The sequence below is a fragment of the Labeo rohita genome, chromosome 8 (assembly GCF_022985175.1).
Source record: "Labeo rohita strain BAU-BD-2019 chromosome 8, IGBB_LRoh.1.0, whole genome shotgun sequence".
In the NCBI taxonomy this organism is placed as follows: Eukaryota; Metazoa; Chordata; class Actinopteri; order Cypriniformes; family Cyprinidae; genus Labeo; species Labeo rohita.
In genome coordinates this window covers 13054509-13069301 of record NC_066876.1, presented here as the reverse complement: position 1 = coordinate 13069301, position 14793 = coordinate 13054509, and the positions used below count along the sequence as shown (strand labels likewise).

The 14793-nt window shown below is 35.3% G+C and overlaps 1 protein-coding gene across 2 annotated transcripts in view; it reads left to right on the top strand.

Moving 5' to 3' along the window:
* The window catches only part of adgrd1 (adhesion G protein-coupled receptor D1), a 74437-nt gene extending 67108 nt beyond the window's left edge, over nt 1-7329 (top strand). For both annotated transcript variants that reach the window (XM_051118034.1, XM_051118035.1), the window contains 7 exons: nt 996-1062; nt 1177-1243; nt 1333-1424; nt 1525-1651; nt 1894-1935; nt 3341-3433; nt 5892-7329. In XM_051118034.1, the coding sequence (XP_050973991.1) occupies nt 996-1062; nt 1177-1243; nt 1333-1424; nt 1525-1651; nt 1894-1935; nt 3341-3433; nt 5892-5987 (584 nt within the window). In that variant the 3' untranslated portion in view covers nt 5988-7329. The remainder of the gene's footprint in view (nt 1-995; nt 1063-1176; nt 1244-1332; nt 1425-1524; nt 1652-1893; nt 1936-3340; nt 3434-5891) is intronic.
* Nucleotides 7330-14793: the final 7464 nt, after the last annotated feature.

Below are 14793 nucleotides of genomic sequence, written 5' to 3'. Positions count from 1 at the left end.
GAAGGGCTGCTGTTTGCTGGGGTAACTGCAAACTTCACGTTTCACTCGTAGCTGAAAGATGCCGTGACTGTTTCCATCATGCGAAGTGAGTGCTCCTGACGCAGTTGTCTGACATCTCGTCCTTATGTTGTGTTGCGTAAAATAATACAATTTACAGCACTGTAAAGGCATTATAAATTAAATTAAATGTATACAAACCTTTATTTCGCTGAAGAAGTGCACCAAATCGGTGGCACTGAGAACCGCTCTCTCATGTGGATGACTCAAAAAGCCGGCGATCTGAATATAACTCAGCAGCTGGTTTGTTTTGTCAGAGACAGGCTTAATCTAGCGAGTGGTTAGGTAGAAAAAATAACCCAGTGTTAAAAATGACCCAGCAACTTAGTTACAAAACAAATATGAAAAATAACTCAATAAAATGACCCAACAAGTTTAACCCAGCATTTGGGTTAAAAAAATAACCCAGCACTTGGGAAAAAATGTTAAAAACAACCCAATAAAATGACCCAACAGGCTGAACTCAGCATTTCGGTTAACAAAATAACCCAGCATTTTTTAGAGTGTACTTTTTTATTAGTTTTCCCATTAACACCATTATATTGTGCATTCAGACTGATTCATAAATGCAGAATGTGCACAAACACACAAGGCGGGATTTATCGCATGAACCAATCATAACCAGTAGCATCCAATCATATCGCGATGGAGGCTTTGCCTCCTCTCATGTGACTTTCTCCATTCGTTCTCAATTGCCACCCACCAAACTCAGCGCATGCTTTATTGGGTCTGTTGAAACTTTATTTTTGTACTACGGATTTTTTTCTCATCCAGTATTCACGGTGTGACAAATTAGTTATTAAAAGTTTGTATACAAGTCTGTGTATAATAATTATACATGAATTAGAAAATAGTTTGAAGTACTTTTCAATTAATTGCACTGCTTGAAATTGTTACTTCTGAAACGTCCCTCTAAAACTGTTCACGTCTTTACTCAGGATGTCCTTTGGTCATATGTGTGGTGTCTATGACCTCGTCACTAAACAGCTACGGAGAGGTTGGCAAGTAAGTTACCATTGCAACACCATGGGTCATGACATAAACAGATGTCCAATTTGAAGAGTAAAGATGACTTAACTGGGATCATTTGCCCTGTTGCTTTGTCTTTCTCTGTATTAGTTGCTGGCTCTCTCTGAAGAATGGAGCGATTTGGGCATTTGTAGCCCCTGCTCTGTTTGTCATAATGGTAAGCAGCTGTTAATAAGATGTTTTAAATGCACTGCATTAGGTAACCATGAAAGAAACACTTGTAATATTGTAATCTCTGCCGTCCAGGTGAACATTGGCATTTTGATAGCTGTGACACGAATCATATCCAGGATCAGCGCTGAGAACTATAAGGTTCACGGAGATGCCAATTCTGTAAAGTGAGTTTATCTCATAATTGTAATATCAGCCATCATGCGTTTTTTTCTTTTTTTTTTTTTTTTTTTTTTTTTCTTCACATGTGCGCGTTTTTCTTTCTAGGCTTACGACTAAAGCGGTGGCGGTGCTCTTACCCATTCTGGGCATATCGTGGATCTTTGGGGTTCTGGCGGTGAACGACCACTCCCTGCTTTTCCAGTACATGTTTGCAGTGTTTAACTCACTACAGGTCAGACATCACTACTGTGTAACACAACAATTTGACCAGCAAACTGATTGCTTTCCACTCAGTTGACAGCCTCCAAAGTCAATAGCGCATTTGCCAAACAAAGGCAGCTTTAAAAAATATGGGACATAACAATGTTTGAAATGACTCTGGACCTGGACTGACTTGTAAGAACTTTAGCAGATGTGAATTGACATTTCCACAGCATTTAGTGTTATCTGTTGTTTTTCTTTTATTTCTCAAAGGGCTTCTTCATATTCCTGTTTCACTGTCTGTTAAACTCTGAGGTAAGAGTGTGTTTGTGCAGCTGTGTCAGAAGTCTGTGCTTTATGTCAGGGGAAAATGTCTGACGTAGCAACAGCAAACTGATGTAAATAATAGAGTTAAAGTGTGATCGCCATCTAGTGGTGATGAGTTGATACTGCATTTTCTAAATGCACTTACAGAGAGGCAATGTCAAGCTATTACCAGTGGTGGGGAGTAAATAGTTGCGTTTAACGCTATTCAGTAATGTAATTTATATAAATGTAACTGCAATCTGTTAGGAGTTAGGGGGGGTTAGAGGGGGTTACATCTGAATGTTTTCATACACAAACACACATATTTAACTGATTTCTTTCCTAAATTGTTTTGACTGCTCTAAAATATGAAACAATGTTTCAGGAGTTTAGAACACAGAAAAGGACACGTGTTTATTTGATAACTCTTTTATTTCCTATTTGGGTTTGTGTATGCTTTATTTTTTACATTAACTTTTTTTCTAAGACATTGTTAGTGTTTTCTGTTATAGCTACGCAAAGATTTGATTTCAGAAATAGTATCATAGCTATTCAACTATATCTTATAATTTTAAATCTGTATTTAACCTTAGAACAATCTGATTTCTGATTTTGTGGTGGCAGAGCTTTAAAATTAAATTATTATAATATTAATTCAAGTGGTGAAAGATTTAGAAAGTCTGACCGTATTCAGTGTTGAGTACTACTGTAAATTTAACCCTGCCTGCTTTAAATGTTTGAAAATGGTTAGCAGTTTAGAAAAACAGAAAAAATTGAAATTTACATTTGTGTCACAAAACCAGTCATAAGTGCCATTTTTTTTAAATTGAGGTTTACACATTATCTGAAAGCTAAATAAAAAAGCTTTCCATTGATGTATGGTTTGGATTAATTTAGGACAATATTTGGCCAAGACACAACTATTTGAAACAAAAGCAAAATATTGAGAAAATCGCCTTTAAAGTTGTCCTAATTAAGTTCTTAGCAGTGCATTTTACTAATCAAAAAATAAGTTTTGATGTATTCACGGTAGGAAATTTACAGAATATCTTTATGGAGCATGATCTTTACTTAATATCTTAATGATTTTTGGCATAAAAGAAAAATCGATAATTTTGACCCATACAATGTATTTTTGTCTATTGCTACAAATATACCCATGCTACTTATGACTGGTTTTGTGTTCTAGAGTCACATTTAGAAAAGTAAACAAAAAGTAACTGTACTTAGTTTTTTTTTTTAATAAAGTTATTGAAATAGTTACACTACTTATTACATTTTACATTTGTACTTGTAATCTGTAACCTATTACTTTTTCGAAGTAACCTTCCCAACACTGAGTATTGCTGTCTGCTTTTGATATTAAAGCCATGCTGTTTGTTAACAGATTTAATGTCTTATTACTGCTCTTCAGGTGAGGGCTGCTTTCAAACACAAAACCAAAGTGTGGACTTTAACCAGCAGCTCAATCCGCAACATCAACGTCAAACCTTTCAACTCAGATATAGTGAGTAATTCCAGTTCTTTTCATTTTTGTTCATGAACAGTGATTTTAGCCCTACCCTGAAAATGAATGTTATTAATGTTTTTAATGAATTTAATGTAATGACACTTAACTGCATGTTATTTACAATTAAAATGTATTATAGTTTAAATTTATATTAAATGCAGTTAGTTGAACTTAAGAGTGCTTTTTTGACCCAGTCAAGTGATACTTGAGTACATCTTTATATCTTATTTTATAATTACTTCTGTTGTCTTTGAAATATGGTTAAAGTGAAGTGCTGAATGTACTGACAAGCATTTATGGTAAACTAAATATAATTAAAAAGTAATGTTATTCCTAATGAAACTTGTGTCATGTATTTAAATATATTTGTAATTTGCAAATTAGAACATGTCAAAAAAAAAAAAAAACTTTAATTATAATACAGCAGTATGCAAAAGTTTGGGAACCCCTTGCAGAATCTGTGAAAATGTGAATAATTTTAACAAAATAAGAGAGATCATACAAAATGCATGTTATTTTTTTAGTAAAGTCCTGGGTAAGATATTTTTTCATAAAATATTTTTACATATAGTCCACAAGTCAAGAAAATAGTTGAAATTATTAAAATAACCCCCTTTAAAACGTTTGGCAGCCCTTGCTTCTTAATACTGTGTGTGGTTACCTGGATGACCTACAACTATTTTTTTGTTTTGTTTTTTTTGTTTCTTTGTTTTATTTTGTGATGGTTGTTCATGAGTCGCTTGTTTGTCCTGAACAGTTAAACTGACCGCTGTTCTTCAGAAAAATCCTCCAGGTCTTTTGCATATTTGAACCCAGCAGTGACTGTATGATTTTGAGATCCATCTTTTCACACTGAGGACAATTGAGGGACTCAAACACAGCTATTAAAAAAGGTTTAAACATTCACTGATGCTCTAGAAGAAAAGATGATGCATTAAAAGCTGGGGGGTTGAAAACTTTTGAACAGGATGAAGATGTCCACGTTTTTTTTATTTTGTTGAAATATAATTTTTTCTATTTAGTATTCCCCTCCAAAAGCAGCAGAAGATACATGCATGTTTCCTGGAAGACAAATTAAGTACAATTTACCTTAATCTTCAAATTCAAAAAGTTTTCACCCCCAGCTCTTAATGCATCATATTTCCATCTGGAACATCAGTGAATGTTTGAACCTTTTTAAATAGTTGAGTCTCTCAATTGTCCTCGGTGTGAAAAGAAGGATCTCAAAATCATACAGTCACTGCTGGAAATTCAAATGCAAAAGATGCTGGAAAACTGAAGAATCTTGAGCTGGAGGATTTTTCTGAAGAACAGTGCTCAGTTTAACTGTTCAGAACAAACAAGGGACTCATGAACAACCATCACAAAACAAACAAAAAAATAACAGTCATAGATTATCCAGTACACATGCAGTATAAAAAACCAAGGGTTCCAAAACTTTTGAAGGACATTATTTTATTAATTCCAGCAATTTTTTTTGTCTTGTGGACTATATGTAAACATCTTATATGTAAAATATCTTACTCAGGACAGTACTAAATAAAAATAACATGCATTTTGTATGATCTCTCTTATTTTGTTAAAATTATTCACATTTTCACAGATTCTGCAAGGGGTTCCCAAACTTTCACATGCCACTGTATCAAATAACACACTACAGTTAAAATTATCATATATTTTACATGTGCTTTAGTGTGTTAATCAACACATTAAAATAAGTGGACTCTTATAAAATATTTTAAACGGATAGTGAAAACATGAAAATTCTGTCATTAATTACTCACCGGCATGTCATTCCAAACTTGTAAGACCTTTGTTCATCTTCAGTACACAAATGAAAATATTTTTGATGAAATCTGAGAGCTTTCTGACCCTGCATAGACAGCAACGCAACTACCAAGGCCCAGAAAGGTAGTAAGGACATCGTTAAAATAGTCCATGTGACATCGGTGGTTAAACCGTAATGTTATGAAGCTACAAGAATACTTTCTGTGTGCAAAGAAAACAAAAAAAACTTTCAACAGTTTCTTCTCTTCCATGTCAGTCTTCGACACGCATTGACAACAGGGCCTCAAACATGTCAGCTGCGTTGCTGTCTACGCAGAGTCAGAAAGTTCTCGGATTTCATCAAAAATATCTTACTTTGTGTTCAGAAGATAAACGAAGGTCTTACAGGTTTGGAACAACATGAGAGTGACTAATTAATGACAGAATTTTCATTTTGGGGTAAACTATCCCTTTAAATGTACTTTACAATAAAACTTTCAATTTTACATTATTACAAAAATGCACTTTTTAAAAGTGTACTTAAGTATGTTAAGAAATGTGTACACTCTATACTTAAGTGAGCTTTTATTTAAACACTATTACATTATTCATTTAATTACTATTACACACTTGTTTTTCACAAGTGTATTGGAACCCGAACCTGTATTAATCTGGTTTTCATTTGCAGATGAACGGCAACAAGGGCGGTGTGACTCCCACAAAGATGAACACATGGGACAAAAGCACCAACTCAGCCAACCGCATCGATTTGTCAGCAGTATAATGGCTTCAGCTCCAAAGAGAGCAAGAGGACAACAGCATAGCATTTCCTGTAGATGTGACTTTCTGACTTTCCAAATGATGAAATGGCTAAAGACACTTACAGCCAACTGTAGAATAGTTAACTCACAACACGAAGTTCTCTGATGTCACTTCCTCCTGCTGATGATCTCTCTAACACAAACATAGGATGAAGACACACGGCCCATTTTTGGGATTAAGGAGAGAATGACTTCTTTTTGATCATTTGCTCATAATGTGGTCTGAGGAATCTGAATTCAAGAAAATACACTAACTCACACAGACAGGGGACTCTCCTGAGATTTAGTACCTGTACTGTATCAGTGTTTCCTTGCTTTGATTTTTTTGGACAACACAGTAGACCTGTGCTACATTTGGACCGGTTTTGCCGTACCTTAAACAGAGGAATCATCAAGTACAAATCTGGAGTGTCTCAACATTAGTGAAAACACTTGAGTGTTGAGCGAAGCACACTTGTGTCTCTTTAAAACAGTAACTGAACACCTAATTGTACCCTATTCGTGCACAGTGTCAAATAGTTTTCTCATGATCTCATGATATGTATCAGTATGCGTCAATTCGTAAAGGTGGACACTTTAGTGATGTACATAAGCACAGAACTGATGCTAAATGCCTTAAAGCCAGTGTGTGACACACACAGCCATACAGTGTCTGTAATTGTGCCGCTGTAGACGTATTTATTGGTACCACAAGTCAGTGTATTATTAATGTGTGACCATATACAGTATATCTTTAAATTATTGTCGTCGTCATGTTCCAACAAGACTTTGATACTGCTTGAAAAATTATCTTATACAGTATCATAACACTGTCGTTATCAACATTATAGCTTAATCAGCTATTGTTTGTAGCTTATGATTGGATGTCTCAGTGTTCGTGCTCTCCGCCAAGAACAAATTGCAGAAGGTACTTTGTTTTAGTATCAAGGGTTGAAGACAGTTTCTCCCAAATGAACATTTAAAGGCCAAGTGCACTTCTTGTCCGATTGATATTTAATTCACTATATTTGCATCTTTAACACATTTGTCATGTTTTTCTTCATATAAGATTGGACTTAAACATTTTCAGATTACACTTGCTTCAAAGTATTAAATAGTGTAGTATGATCTCAGAACACACACACACACACACACAAATGGCCATAGCAGTGTTTTGAGATGATGCTGTATATATAAATATAGTCACTTTTACAGAGGAAGTGCCTTAGCTCTACAAATTCCATTAAAGAGTGTTGTTCTTAAGTGTATAATGTGAGAAATCTTTCTGTGAAGTTTTTATTTGATTTATTCTGTGCTAATGCAAATGTTTTTTTTTTTCCACAGTTCTCTTTTATGCAAAATAAAATTTCTATTTAAGTCTAAAAACTGTACTGTGATACGAGTTGTACATATTTGTAAGTCTTATATTGCTACATAAATCTGTCATTTATAAGAGATCTGATTATTAAAGGATTAGTTCACTTCCAGAATAAAAATTCCCTGATGATTTACTCACCGCCATGTCATTCAAGATTTTCATGTCTTTCTTTCTTCAGTCGAAAAGAAATTAAGGTTTTTGAGAAAAACACTGCAGGATTTTTTTCCATATAGTGGACTTAAATGGAGATCATCAGGTTGAAGGTCCAAATCAAAGGGCTCTGCACAATCCCAGCCAGAGTATGTGAGTGGAGTGGAGCGGCAACAATTTCCCCTCCGCGCTCCAAGCGTTCAATAATCACTCCGCTCCAGCTAATCATGACATTCTTTCTGATCTCAGTGATCCATCTATATGAAGCTAGCTGACTACGTTTAACATGTGAGTTCTTGCTAAATATGCAGTTTTATTACGGGCCGTTGGCATGAGTTGTACCTGTGATGGAGCAGTAGTGGAGCACTCTTGGAGCGAGTGAAATCCACCACGCTCCGGCTTTTAAAAAATCTCACTCCGTTTAAAATCACACCACTCCGCTCATACTCTGATTCCAGCTGAGGAAGGGTCTTATCTAGCAACATAATCTGTCTTTTTCTTTTTCTGTCTTGCACTAGCTCTGCGATGCACGTTCACAACTTAACACATTAGGTAATCTCCTTGGAAAAGTCAAAGCGTGGTTCTTCATCTGTGTACTTCAATTCAAAAAGGTAGTGTAGGGGTGAAAAACTCATCTTGTTTTCTCCTCCAATTTAAAAATGTCGTTGTTTTACCCTTTTTTGTAAAGGGTATTTGACTTTCTTTGCATGTTCGCTGTGTAAACACAGGGTCCGTACTTCCTCTTACGTCATGCGTGACCTTTCAAACGTGAATATGGCCACGTAACCTTACGCACTGCAGCTAAATTCGGCTGTCAGTTCACCTTTTACTCCTTAATCGCGTTATGTACACACATAATTCACAAAAACACTGGAGTGACAACCGCATTTACTGAAATTCTGTGCATTGTGTACAGAACTGAACAGAACTAGTTGTTAATGACGTATTTAAACGCGCATCAGAAATGTGTCTTCGTCTGTATGTGAGGTGCAAGAAAATAACAGTGAAAGAAGCACATTTTGACAAGGGTCTAGGTGCGCTCACGAGCCCTGCAGTAAAGTGTCGGTGTTGCCAGATCTTGACAGAAAAAAAAACAATAAACATGGACAAGCACACAAAAAAAAAAACAATAAAACACCCAAATGATTTATGTTTTATAACGCCAATAAATAAATAAATAAATTTATAAAATATATTTTTTTTTTAAATTATATCTGCAACAGACCACTTTATTACCTCCATAAAGTGCCTAACTTTATGAGCTAAGACCAAACAACATGCCTAAAAACGCTTGTAAATATGAGGACATGGCAACACTGTAAAACAGCGCTCTCTGAAGCAGCTTCCCGAGTATAAACAGAACACAGCAGACTATTAGCAGTAGTTTAGTTCGGACAAAAGCGGTAGTTAAATCGGCGGACAAAAGGAGGATTCTTTCACTCCGGCAAGCCAACAAAATGTTGCTAAATGGTTGCAAATGCGGGAGTGACTGCGGTTTCACACACACATGGAACGGTAATATACTGGACTTACTCCTGCATTTAAATACGGTTGTCTCTCCTGAAATTTTAAGTGTGTACGTAGTCTATGTGAACAAAGACTTTGACGTTTAGTCAAGCTAGTCCCAGACCAGTATTTGTTGTTAAAAAATACATAAGTTTTTATTTTTTTAGAAAATGACCGATCGTTTCACTATGTATGACCCTTATTCCTCGGATTTTGAAGCTTCATTGAAACTGCAATTTGGACGTTCAACCCGTTGGCTCCCATTGAAGTCCAGTTACGCACGATATGGTTAGTTACCCGGATGAGGGGCCATATCGACGATACTCGGATGTAAACAACAGCATGGATTGCACCATAAATACTGAATACATTGTTCTGCTAATTCATGCTGTCTAAACTATGGAAAAAAAAAAAAAAAAAAAAAAAAAAAACGTGTGGAAGCTGCTAAATCATATAGAGAAGGACTTAGTAAGCAGGAGAGGTTGCAATATTTTGTGTGGTAAAGATACATACAAGCAGTATTATTTTGAGTATTAGCTTAATATTTCACCTACCTGACCAGAAATGATAAGAACGAACAGAAATGTTGTCAAGATTCTTGCCTTGGAAATCCTGGTTCAGTTTGGCCAACCACAAAGGCCTTTAGTTCCTCAAACAGTTTTTTGCAGTCTTCTCCTTGATTTATTATAACATTGTTTTTCCTGGTCCGACCGATTAGTACAAAACAAGACAATGATTGATCATTTTCAGCAGTAATAATCAGCAAAATATGTGAGCTTCGTTAGGTTCTGTGGCATTGTTTACATTCAGTGCCGCCTATATGGCCGATTCACGAGCAAGGACCACACCTCGACAAAATATGATAATGAATGGTTTATTGCTCAGAACATTAGGGAAGAATAGGAAGAGGATAAAAAGGTAAGCGGATAGGAAGATGGTCAGGTTGATCTGGGCGTTTGGGATTCACGGCCAGGAGAGACTCAGGGTGGGGGTATCATCTCATTTGTATATTTAGGCCGGAAGATTAGGACCCCCCGATTCAACCTGAAAGGAGAAAATGAGCTTAGCTGCTTAGATGAGAAGGGGAGGGAAGGGTGGGATCGAGAGAAAGAGTCAAACAGCACAGTATGAGGCAGCCCGATATATGAAGGATTCAGGAAGTGAGGTAATTTGTAGAGGCGCGGCCCTACTCCCGAACCTTTGTTAACTAATTAACTCCATTTGATGAGATGTAGTGAAAACACTCTACAAGGGCTGAAGGTCCAAATTGCAGTTTCAATGCAGCATCAAAGCTACACGATCACAGCCAAGGAATAAGGGTCTCATCTAGTAAAATGATTTATCATTTAAAAAAAATAAAATAAAAACATACTTTTTAACCACAAATGCTCCAAGATGCATGTCCGCAACTTCACACATTATATAATCATACTGGAAAGGTCAAGCGCAGTTAGTTCCTTGTCTGCGTACTCCGGTTCAAAAAGGTAGGATATGGCAAAAAACTCCAACTTCAAAATCGCCCAACATAGTTTTTACCTTTTTTGTAAAGGGTGTTTGACTTTTTTTGCATGTTTGCTTTGTAAACACTAATGCCTTAAAGGGATAGTTCACCCAAAAATGAAAACATGATGTTTATCTGCTTACCCCCAGGGCATCCAAGATGTAGGTGACTTTGTTTCTTCAGTAGAACACAAACAAAGATTTTTAACTCAAACCGTTGCTGTCTGTCAGTCATATAATGGCAGTCAATGGCTGTGCAAGCACTCAGGACAGTAGGACATAGCAGTGAATCAGAAGTAAAAAAAAAAAAAAAGATATAAATACTGTTCAGTTCACACAAACCAATCGAAAGTCAATCAAAGTCACCTACATCTTGGATGCCCTAGGGGTAAGCAGATAAACATACAATTTTAATTTTTGGGTGAACTATCCCTTTAAGTCAAGCTAGAGAAGCATTTGTGCTATTGTGGTTGGAAGCAAGATATATAATTTTTTTTATTAGAGGTCGACCGATGTATCGGTTTTGCCGGTTTTAATTGGCACCGATAGTTGAACTATCGGCTATCGGCAAAAATCCATGCCGATAGTTTTTTCCGGGTTGAGTCCGTTGCTGGAGCGGCTGAGAATGTCGTCATTATACAGCAAAGTCCCTATAGTCTTTGTTATACTGCAGGAGATCGGCCTCTAGTGACGGAAATCACTGACAGCACGTGCTGTTTGTTTAGACACGTGACACTGCCCGGTGCACAAAGCCGGACACTTCAAAGGTGGATTTAAAACATCAACAACCAAAGGGTGTGTATAGTATACTGTACTGCATGTTTTCATGTCATTACTAAGCAATGAATTTGTTGACTAGATGCTGCATTAGTGGAGAAAGGACAGCAGTATACTTTTGCCCGTTTGGTGATCAAATAAAGTCTTGTAGACCGTCACTTGAATTGAATGTGACGCGTCCAATGTGTGTGATACCGGATAGCTGTGAGTTTTTTTGCTGCACTTTTGTCCGTTGTGTGACATATTTTTATATTTTGATTAGAAAACCACAAATGTTAGTAGAGCACTATTTATTTCCGTTCAGCATCCATTTTAAAAACTATCTGTCGATTAATCGGTATCGGCCAGTGTGGTCCAGCCTAGTTATCGGTATCGGTAAAATCCAGTATCGGTCGACCTCTAATTTTTATTGTTCAATGAAAATGACGTTTCGCTAGATAAGACCCTTATTCCCCAGCTGGGAACAAGAACTGATGATTTTCAGTGTCTTTGCCATCCATTACATTTTTAATGAAAGTCACTATGTAATATGCCCTGTACAGCTCTCTTTTGAATAAAATTGTCAGTAGAATGAAAAACAAACAGACAGGCTGAACTGAACATTAGTCTCATTACGTTTCACTACTTTTTTTGCCAAGACAGGACTGGAGAGAATGACGCTTGCTTTTGAGGAAGTGTCATCATGGCTCAGAGTTAGTGATACACATTTAAAACCTCTTACATGCTTGATGTCTCATACTTTTGGCGGATAAAAGCATGACCGAGTGGAGTCCAGATGAGGTACAAAAGCAGATTATGCAGATTCATTGATTACATTCACTGTAAATGACAGATGAAGCTCCCAGGCGGCTTTTTCAAATGTAATTTTTAAGGAGTGCTGCTTTATCATCTACACGTGTTTTATAGGCAGAAATTGAGTAGATTATGAATAATGATCCACCGGTATCATATCGTCAGGTTTGGGGTGGAGGTGTTTTTATGCCAAATGTTCAATTTAATATTATGAATGATATAATAACCCAGGCAGAGTGCTCTCATAATGCTCTTATTCATTCAAGACAATGAATAGGGTGATGCAAACCGTATGTGGCATCCAAAAAAGAAGACAATGACCAAGACTCCTTAATTTGATTTACTGAAAAACAACATGGAAAACGGTTCCTGATCCTAAAGTGGACCGTTCGGGATTACTGCCTATTTTTTTTATTAACTCCTTATGGACTAAATTTCCTGTTACATGGATGAGGAAGGAACGATGCCATCAGTCTAATTCCTTCCAATTAAAATAAAAGGCAGAGTGAAAATGATTAAAAACTACATTTTTGACTAGTTACATATCTCACAAACCTATATAGGGCTTGTCTGCCCTGTCATTTTAAATAGGCTTCAGCAACAATAACAAAATCTTAATCATAAATGTTATCTCAATAATGGATCTGATAAATCACACATATCAGACAACTTTTCATTAGCTAGTGCATGTTCATCTATCAAAACTTAATGTACAATCTCTGACTTGTTACAAAGAGTTTTTTTTTTTTACATTATATATATATATATATATATATATATATATATATATGTATATATATGTATGTATATATATAGTTGTTTTTTTTTCATTTCATTTACTGACTAGTGTGTACATTACCACAAGAGGGCAATGTTTTCATGTTTAAATGGCCTATAGTTACTTAATGCAAAGAGGAAAACTGCAGTTTTGTCTAGACTTGTGCTTCACAGGCGGTTGTGCTTGTTATGTTATTATATGATTTCAATGTTTGTTATCACTTCAGGGCAGCTTGATGATGTCAGCTTCATATAATCTTCTGACTTTATCTTCTGTGATGTTAATGTGTAACTTTCTAAATAGCAGACAGACAATATAACTTAACATAACAAGTATGGCCAGGTTATGTATTATTAATTATGATGTACTTACATACATACAAAATAAGTGAAACGTTTTTGAACAGTAAAAATTTTAGTCTCTTCTGACCAAGCCTGCATTTATTTGATCCAAAGTACAAAAACAGTAAAATTCTGAAATATTTTTACTATGTAAAATAACTGCTTTCTATTTTAATATATTTTAAAACGTAATTTATTTCTGTGATCAAAGCTACATTTTCAGCATCATCACGCCAGTCGCACGATCCTTTTAGAAATCATTCTAATATGCTGATTTGCTATTCAAGAAACATTTTTATTATTATTACTAGCAATATTTAAAACAGTTGAATACATTTTGTTCAAAATTCTTTGATAAGATGCAAAGATCAGCATTTATCTGAAATAAAAAGCTTTTGTAACATTATACACACAAGTCGGAAAAATGTATTTATTTATGGAAAGAAATGATAGAAATTAATAATTTTATTTAGCAAGGATGATTCAAATTGATCAAAAGTGATTAGAAAGACATTTATAATGTTACAAAAGATTTAAATTTTAAACGGTGTTCTTCTGAGCTGTTTTCAACATATAATAATAATAATAATAAATGTTTTTGTTTTTGTGTTTGTTTTTTTGAACAGCAATTTAGAATATTAGCCCTTTCAGACCCTGCATCCATTGAAATGGACATCACATGATTTTTTGTTTAAACCAATAAAATGTTATGTTTTTAAAATATGAGCGATGCCTGGTCACTGATTGGTCCCTGATCAACCAATTACAATGAAGATCTGACTCCTAACTTATTCTGATTGAGCTACAGACATCACAAAAGAGAGAAATGATAACCAACTAGACAGGAAGAGGAGGAACCTCATATTTTACCTTTTATATGCAGAATTATGTTAATGGTAGACTCATCAACTTGCACCGGTTGTAAAATTAAGACTATAAAATGATAATATTTAAAGTTATTTTAAAGATCTGTCAGAGTTGCAGAACACAGGATTTTTTTTTTTTTTTAATTTACTGTCCATCGCAATGGACATCAGGTCTTAGCAGGAACCTCATGAATTAGTTGTATAACAGATTGAGAAATTTGTGCAAGCATTTCAAAGCTAAATACAGAAGTACAAATTCAAGTGTCAATGTTTTTATGAACATTGATGTTAATTAATGCAATTAATATTGATATGATTTCATTTATGTCTTCAGAGTGACTATAATCTGTAGGTCAATTTTTCATTGGTTTTATTGAGAAACAGCCATAGTGGATGTGAGATCAGTGAATACACAGCAACACTCACACCCCCTCCACACACACCGATGCCTTGATGCTATAATGCACACAATCATATATTTATCAAAACAATCAGCAAGTACACATAAACCCATACATATACACACAAAGACATTTATACATATACTCAGATTCACCCACTTCAACCAAAAAACTATTTTTTTGAGACTTCATATCATCTTACCTTTTTTTTCACATTCTTATGGCATTGTTCATTCTTACAATATGTATTCTGTTCAAAATCTTAAACACTAGTTCAACTGTAGTGCACAAACTCTACTTA